This window comes from Eumetopias jubatus, unplaced genomic scaffold (genome assembly GCF_037043125.1).
Source record: "Eumetopias jubatus isolate StellerSeaLion01/CBP00866 unplaced genomic scaffold, mEumJub1_p1.0 scaffold_12, whole genome shotgun sequence".
Lineage (NCBI taxonomy): Eukaryota > Metazoa > Chordata > Mammalia > Carnivora > Otariidae > Eumetopias > Eumetopias jubatus.
In genome coordinates, this window is record NW_028274818.1 from 51,151,339 (window position 1) to 51,160,497 (window position 9,159).

At 37.4% G+C, this 9,159-nt stretch overlaps 1 protein-coding gene across 5 annotated transcripts in view; it reads left to right on the forward strand.

Moving 5' to 3' along the window:
• COP1 (COP1 E3 ubiquitin ligase) overlaps window positions 1-4,583 on the forward strand; it is a 246,412-nt gene extending 241,829 nt beyond the window's left edge. For all 5 annotated transcript variants that reach the window (XR_003612279.2, XR_003612276.2, XR_003612278.2 and 2 more), the window contains 2 exons: window positions 489-533; window positions 2,632-4,583. Coding sequence is in view for 1 of the 5 variants with exons in the window: in XM_028122995.2 (XP_027978796.1) it covers window positions 489-533; window positions 2,632-2,649 (63 nt within the window). In the remaining 4 variants the exon portion in view is untranslated. The remainder of the gene's footprint in view (window positions 1-488; window positions 534-2,631) is intronic.
• Window positions 4,584-9,159: the final 4,576 nt, after the last annotated feature.

The window sequence follows — 9,159 nt, forward strand, 5'->3', positions numbered from 1 at the left end:
GAATAGTCACTTTTTGGGGGGGGATTTCCTGATACCAAATAGCTATCCATAGAGATTATGCCAGAGATGTTGATAGCATTTTACATCAGTTGTTTCAGGAGAGGAAAAGGACTGAAGGGAGAGTTTTCTGTGGAAAGGATTATGCACTTTGTTTTTCTCAAATTATTCTCATTTTTTGGTTTTATTTCAGTCTTTGTTTCTCTTGGTTTTCCTTCCAGTGGTAATCTATTTTTCTTTTATTTTTCTTTACATTTGAAATTTTCCTACTCAGTTTTGAATTTTATTTTTCTTATTCAAACTTAACCCTCAAAATAAGGGATTTGGTGTTTAAAATTCATAGTTAAAACGTGTTAAAGTTGGTTCTCCACTTTAGATTCTATTGGTGTTTTAGGGCGAAGTGAAAAAAGAAGGGTGAAAGGAAATTATTCTCTTGGACTACCCTCCAGGAAGTCCTTCTCTATACTTTAAAAGTTCTTATTCTTTTCTAGGAGTCCAATGTGCTGATTGCTGCTAACAGTCAGGGTACAATTAAGGTAAGCTATGGTATACATCTTCATTTTAAATTCAGATCCATTTTTAGACTCTAACAGACTAAAACATGGAAATACAGAGTTGTACTAAGCCTTAGAGATCATTCCAAGTCGTGTATCTGTCCATATGAAATGGCTTTGAGGGGAGGTTATATGAATGTCGAATAGATTGATAGTTGGTCAGAATGAAAAATAGATGAAGACTATTAAGTATTCACTGTGGGCCAAGCACTGCTGCTTCTGTTATGCAGGTGTAGTCAGTGGACAAAGTCCAAGGTAGAGCAGAGGATGCTGGGACATTCGCCAGATTTAAAAATATCTGGTCTTATTTTACTCTTCTCTTCCTCATGTTTGTCTTCCTTTTCTTCCCCTGCTAAGTAGGGTTTTCCTCAGTTGCCAAGGCAAGAAAGGGTATTTTAGGGTTTCACTGAACATTGATCATGTGATCATTCCATTAGTTTAATTTGGAAATTTAAATGTCTCTTGGCACACAGTCTTAGTCACAAATTTTTTATGCATAGGTTTCCACATACTTTTCTTTGTAGTTAGGAGCTCAAGGAAGTAATAATGTTATCTGATTATACTATCGGATATTTAGCACTTGAGCATGACACACTAGATAAGTAAATCCCGAGCTAAGCAGTGAACTTTTTAAATAAAACACCATTTGGGAAGAGGGTTTTAGTACATGAGTTTGATTAGCACTAGTTCTGTGGGTGCCAGTTCTTTCTACATATTCTCTGCTGATACAGAAATATCAGGAAGTGATCTTTTAAAAATAATATGTATCTATGTCTTCTGCCACTTAGCATTAATTTTGCTGTGGCTTCCTTCCATTCATCCTGAGTGGAGAATGACCCAGCAACCAAGGGAGCAAATCCAAGCCTAACACCTTGTCCTATGGTGATGAATTGAGCAAACTCAAAGCAGAACTGCACTGTTAGCTGGTCAAACTAATTTACATGTATACTCCTTTTTATACAGCTAGTTTCTCTATTTGGAAAGCCTCACTAGAGAGCCATGGGCAACTTAAATGAAAGCCAGGCTTTTGAACTGATTGTGTTATGTTCTGGAATCTCAAGCAAGATGGTAGAAGGTCTTGGAGTCTCTGTTTTATGTAGCTCTCTGTAGTCTCTCAGTTTTTCTCTATTCTCATGGCAAGGCATGTATTGAAAAAGCTGCACCTTATTTTTCAACAAGTTTGGCCTTTGAGGCAATTGAGATTGCTAACGTATCTGCAGAAAGCTCAAAACTACACAGGTACTTATAGAATCTCAGTGACAGCTCTTAAGATTTTGTTCAACAGCATTGACCTCTTTTGTTGAATCGGCTACTTGCCAAATATAAAGACAAAAAGCATCATGGAAGCACAGGCACAAGTTAAGCCTTAGCACAGCAGGAGGGGAAAGTTGCTCCTTTAGTTCTTTCCACCTAGAACTGCAGTCTCCATCGAACATAATCCTTTTGACAGTATCTTATAATTGTCCTCAGCTTCTGTGTCCTTTCTTAGACATTTCTTCAGCTGTTTTTATAACTGATCATTGCTGCTGCTGCTTATTTTTACTTTTAGCAGTATGACAACTTTCTCGTATGACAAGATAGGACTTGAACTCTAATAACTAACACAATACCTTGACATCAGATGATTGACTTGAAAATGAATGAAGCACTAGGAAAAGGCAAGATTTTAAGTTCCTGTATACTTTGATTGCTATAAACTCTTTATCAGTGGAAGAAAGAAATAGATTAAAATCCTGAGCAGCAATACTTAAAATTTTCTTAAGAATATGGAAAGATACCAACATAAATTTCAAAACCATTCTATCACCCAGTTCATTTATCTGTATGTTTTATGTAGTTTAAAGGCTCCCTAGTTAACTGTGGAGCTAACTAATCTGAAAGAGTTCCTGCAACTGTTGAATTGAAAGGAAGGAAGGATCAATGTCTAATCCCTTCAAATTCTTTAGCATTTTAGCAGTTAGGAAAAGTTTTCTTGATTTGGTTCTCCATTTACAATACAGTAAAGATTCATTAAACTGTTTCCATATTTTAAAATGATTTTATTAAACTGATTCTTTTTTCCCTTTTTCCCCCCAATTAGGTGCTGGAGTTGGTATGAAGGGTTTACTCAAGTTAAACTGTATTTGATCCTGCTGAAATATATCTGCAGCTGACAATGAGAGAAGACAAACTGTCATGTGATGTCTCTCCCCAAAGTCATCATGGGTTTTGGATTTGTTTTGAGTATTTTTTCTTTTCCTTTTCTTTTCTCCTTCATGACCTTTGGGACATTGGGACTACCCAGTGAACTCTCCACCATCAATGTAACTCTATGGACTTTGCTGCTGTTGGTGGTGTGGTTACCTAATTTTTGTGATAGGGAAACAAATTCTTTTGAATAAAAATAAATAACAAAAAATAATAAAAGTTTATTGAGCCACAGTTGAGCTGGGAAAGTCTTTGTCAAAGATGGCAAGAGATAATCTTTTCAAGAAGTAACACACATGAACTATGAATAATTTGTAAGGTCCGTATTTCCCAACCTCTTTGTAATTCTGCATATCAACATAAATGTAAAGGTATATGGATTCCCTTCCAGGGAATTGTATGTTTATAGTAGATGGGAAAATTAGTTAACTTTACCTTATGAATTCATTGACCAGATTTATATCATCAGCAAATACCATACTTCAGTCCCTCTGGATCTGGCCAAGAATCTAACATTTTGACCAGTTGAGACCACATTCAAACAGAAAAGGAATGGGGCACCTGGCTGGCTTAGTCAGTAGAGCGTGTGACCAGGGTTGTGAGTTCAAGCCCTAGCTGGGTGCAGAGATTATGTTAATTAATTAATTAATTAATTAAAACAGAAAGGGAATGTCAGTCTGTGGCAGCTATTGTCTTTGCCTTTGAAATGTTGCCTATACCTACTGTGAGCCCTAAATGCAGACAAACCACCTTCAGTTTGTAAAATCATAGCTATCAGATAGTCACAGATATTAGTACCATCCTCAGCTGAGCAGTGACTTTGAGCAGGGCTTAACAGACTTTCTGGAAAGGAGACCAGATAGGAGATATTTTAGGCTTTGAAGATCGTGTTGTCTCTGCCATAATTATGTAATTGTAGCAGGAAAGCATCCATAGACTTAGTAGGAAAAGAATTTGAAGCCCCATTTCCCAAATTACCAAGGCATATAATATCTTAAACTGTCTAGTTAATTTTATATTATTTTCAATTTGTAAAAAGGAAGAAGTTAGTAGTTTGAGTAGCAGGTCAAGCAAAAATAATGTGAAGTTTTCTGTTTGAGCTACTTTAAAAGTGTGAGCACTTTTTAGAAAAAGTTATAAACAGAATTATACCCCACACATATTTTATAAAAACAGACACTTGGAGAAGCTTGGTATGAATAAATATATGAATGGTAAGGGTAATTGGAATATCCCACTGTATCCCTCTACACTCAAAATTATTGGGTCCACATTTCATTATCTGAAACCTTTGGGTCAAATGCATTTTGGAATTTAAAACCTTTTGAATTTTAGAAAAGTAATACTATATATTACATAACACCATCCAGCAGAGTCTGGAGCAATACTCTGTTATCAAACACATTAATGTTTGTAGCAAAATGTATGAATGTTCACATTATATGAGATTAATAAAGGTTAAAAGTAGTCTTGTATCACTTCAGACAGTTTTTACCAGTGAATGAGTTTGCCTCAAACTTAGGTGACATTTTCAGTTTGCAGAGCTTCAAGACAATTATATCTTACTAATTTGGGGGAGTGAAGCACCTGATAAACTTTTGGACTCAATTTTGAGAGGAAAGGTCACTATCATTCAAAAGTTAGACCTGTCAACCAGAACAATGTTAGGCAGCCTTCATTCTAAGATTAATGATGACCTTTTGCAAAGATGCAGAAAGAATATTTAAATGTAGATTCTTTACTTAAAGAACTTAAGCAGATATGTCCAGAAAATCATCAAATTGGGAAGCAGAGAATTAATGCCTCTTTGAATGAATTTAAATAAAAGATTATTATGGTTTTTAATTTGGTCTGACTTTTTGTTTTATTTCAAGCTGTCAACATTGTAAGGGTCATGTTAGTTTCCATGTGTGTAGAAGGATACAATAAGGAACCTTTATTAGTTATCAGGGGGACTCAATTGTTAAATAAATTATTTTTAAAAGGCAGTGCTTTACTTAAATTTGTGTTTTTACTTGTAAATAGGGAAAAAGCATTTTTTTTTTAAGATTTTCTTTATTTATTTGACAGAGACACAGCAAGAGAGGGAACACAAGCAGGGGGAGTGGGAGACAGAGAAGCAGGCCTCCCGCTGAGCAGGGAGCCCGATGCAGGGCTCGATCCCAGGACCCCGGGATCATGACCTGAGCCGAAGGCAGACGCCTAACGACTGAGCCACCGGTGACCCGGGAGAAAGCATTTTTAAGTTTGAGTTAGTCTTTGAAAGATGGCAACATCAAACTATATCACTGTTCCTTGGAAAAATAACATAATAGTTAAAACTTAATGATAATGTACGTTTTTACCCCAAAAGAACTTCTAACTCAAGAAGAATATGGGTCCTCATGTTTTAATCTAATCTTTGTTTCAGTGGAATTACAGGGGTTTCTTAGACATAGTTGAATTTATTCTCAGGCAGACAGCTTCTACTTAAGAAACATTAAAAATTGAAGAACTTTGTAAAATTCTCATAAGAAAATTTGGCTACTAGACATCAAAAAATTTGTGGTACAGAGCCACAGCTTCAGGAAGATGAGCGTGGCTGGGCCATTAAGCAAGGAAGAGATGAGCACAGGATGAGTTTGAAGGACTAGAGGAAGTCAGTAGATATACAGAGCCTTCTAGGGCGTGGTTAAGAATTTGAATTTTGTTATAGAAGCAGTTAATAGGAAGAGTTAAGTGGAATGACATGATTTTTATCGTGAATGGATAGACAAGAACAAGCGTGTGATTAAGAAGGTGATAAGTCAAGAGTTAATGGTGGCTCCAACTAAAGTGGTAGCATGATCCAACCTAAAAACCTACTTCAGCTTGAAGGAGTTTACCACAGTTTTAATTCCCTGTATCTTGGAAGATTCTTGATTAAAGTCATTTTCTCATAATAATTTGTGACAACAAAGAATACAACTCAGCAAATTTATTTCTTCAGTGGTTATACAATCCTCAACCACAGATGTGGCTCCTGAGAACCTCATGGCTAAAATTTCTGTGTGCTGTTTTGGAAACCTCACTTCTCCAGTCTCAGAACTAGAAGCTACTTAGCCTTGGTTCTGAATATAAAGGTAATTAATTGGCTATTGACCTGAATGTAATTACTCAAATGTAACAGGGATTTGTTAGAAAAGTCTGCTTACTTAGAAATGAGACTTGAGGAAGTGTTAACTTAGATCCTGAGCCTGTTGTGTTACATGACATTAAATACAACAGTAACACCTTATAGTTCCTCCCAGAGAGGTTAGTTACCAACCCCTCTGTGGCTTCTGGTTTATGTGGGGCGCTCTTGGATTTTTGGACTGAAGAGAAAAACCACAGTGATTGTTCTAGAAGTATTTGTTGAGATCCTGCTTTGTGTGAGTGAGGCACTATATACTACATACTAGGCATATAAAATAAAATATCCCTACTCTCAAAAAGCTTGTTGTCCAGTGGGAGAGACAGATAAGTAGACAGTGTATAAGTACCGTAGTAGGCATGAATTTTAGATATATAGAATAACAACATAACCTGAGTGGTGGGAGACTAAGGGCTGGGAGTAGGGTTGTTTATCAGGAATTATTTTCCTGGAGGAAGTAACAGTTGAATCCTGAAGAGCAAGTAAGTGTTCAGCTATAAGAGGCAAAGGAATATTCAAGACCAAGGGAAGCAAAGAAATTGATCCAACTAGTGGCCAAAGCTGGGACAATTTGAGCAACAAAATAAACTAGTATTGGAGTATAGATTATAACCCAAAATATAAAATAAATATTCATGAGTACTTACTGATGTAAATGATTGAATAAACAAAGGGAGGGATGTGAGAAGTTTCCCATGCAGAATTCCCAATTGTGTAAGGGGTTGGAATATAATGCCTTACTCCTTAAAAAAAAAAAAAAAAAAAAAAAAAGACCTACTGTACTCTGAAAGCAAGTCAGTATGAACAGCTTAGATCTAAAGTTTTTATTTAAATTCTAGGTAGCTATCATACAGTGTAATAGTTTCGGGTGTACAATATAGTGATTCAACAATTCTATACCCAGCGCTCATCATAAGTGTAACTCTTGATCCCCTTCACCTATTTCACCCATCCCCCCACCCACCAGCCCTCTGGTAACCATCAGTTTGTTCTTTAGAGTTAAGAGTACAGTGGGGCACATGGGTGGCTCAGTGCGTTAATCAACCAACTCTTGGTTTCAGCTCAGGTCATGATCTCAGGGTTGTGAATTCGAAACCCCGAGTCGGCAGGCCCCTGCACTCAGTGGGGAATCTGCTCGAGGATTCTCTCTCTCCCTCTGCCCCTCCGCCCACTCTCCCTTTCCCTCTCTAAAATAAATGAATAAATCTTTAAAAAAAAAAAAAAGTACAGTACGGAAAGAAGTAATTTGACAATGGAGAAACCTGACAAACATTACCTTACCCAGGTGATCAGGGTCAACATCATATGTTACGTCATGTTGGTAGTAGGTACTCCTGATATGTTGTAATGAAAATGGCACTTTATTTTTTTAAAGATTATATTTATTTGTTTGACAGAAAGAGGGAGCGAGCACAAGCAGTGGGACCAGCAGAAGCAGAGGGAGAAGCAGGCTCTCCCTTGAGCAGAGAGCCCGATCTGGGGCTCGATCCCAGGACCCTGGGATCATGACCTGAGCCGAAGGCAGACGCTTAACGACTTAGCCACCTGGGCACCCCGAAAATGGCACTTTAATTCTGTGGTTTTCCTCCCAAAAATTCATAACCCCTGCCAAAAAGAAAAATATTAGGTAAAATGCCTGTTGAGGGACATCCTACTAAATAACCACTACTCAAAACAAGGGAGGTGAGAAACAGTCACAGCCGTGAGGAGTTGAGAAGACATGACTAAATGTGATATGACATCCTAAATGGGATCACGAAACAGAAAAGGGCATTACATAAAATCCAAGCAAATCTGAATAAAGTATGGGCTTGATTTAATTTGTGAGTATCGATTCATTAATTGTAACAAATGTACCATAATAATGTAAGATGTTAATAATAGGGGAAAATGGGTGTAGGATATATGAGAACTCTTGCTTCCTTTGCAGTTTTCCTGTAAATCTAAAACCACTAAAATAAAAAGTTTACCAAAAGTAAATAAAAGGTATGAGGATAGATTCAGTATATACAAAACAAAGTACAAGACCGGAGTGCCAGTTGAAGCTGAAGAAGTACACAGAATAACACAATGATCTGTTTCAGCTGTCACTTAAAAAAAAAGGTAAACATGGGAGTTTAGAGGAGGTTTAAGTTGACTAAGAAATTGTATAGTTATGCAAAACATAGTAAGACTTTGTAGTCCGTATTTATCTGTCAATTCTACGTACTGAGGGGATGCCCGGCTGGCTCAGTTGGTAGAACATACGACTCTTAATCTTGGGGTGGTGAGTTGGAGCCCCACATTGGGCTTAGAATTTACATTAAGAAAACAATAGTAATAAATTCTACTTACTGAGGATCAGGCTCTTATCTCTGTTAATAGATTTTACTACACACGTCCTTAGTCACTCAGATATCCAACTGCCATGATTGGCACTACAATGATTCCTTTCTTTTACCTGCGATCTTTACAGTTTCTTAATGTGAGAAGAAATCTTTCCATTTGTATATGGTTTTAATTTGTTCTCCGTTTTCTGTGAGTCATGTGTGCTTGATCAGTTTGAGAAGCAAACTCCCTTGTACCCAAGCTCCAAGCGAGATCTTGGGTTGGAACTGGGTATTCTCATGAATTCTAAGTTAAAGTTTCTGAAAGTGGGGACAGTCTAGGTTAACCAATTATTTTTTTAAGATTATATTTGTTTATTTTAAGTAATCTCTATACCCTACCTGGAGCTCGAACTCACAACCCCAAGATCAAGTGTCACACGCCCAATGCCTGGAGCCAGCCACGTGCCCCCCGGGTTAACCAATTATTGTGCAAAATATTTGCCATGTCCCTGAAGATGATTTTAAGGATCTTTCTATATGCACTGCTTTTGTCCTATGGTGAGTACTAATCTGATCAGAGGTTTAGGAGCTTTTGGAAGAACCACAAAAAAAAAAATAGTCTTCAGCAATTTCAAGAGAAAGAACCAAGGCAAATACAAGTAATACCCTAAAGATTTGCCTTTAGTTTTTTTTTAAGATTTTATTTATTTATTTGACACAGAGAGCGAGAGATAGCGAGAGAGGGAACACAAGCAGGGGGAGTGGGAGAGGGAGAAGCAGGCCTCCCGCGGAGCAGGGAGCCCGATGCAGGGCTTGATCCCAGGACTCTGGGATCCTGACCTCAGCTGAAGGCAGACGCTTTAACGACTGAGCTACCCAGGCGCCCCTGCCTTTAGTTTTATAGACCCAAAAGAATGTTTTATCTTAGAAACTCTTCTGCATGAGCTTTAGTGGAATAGCG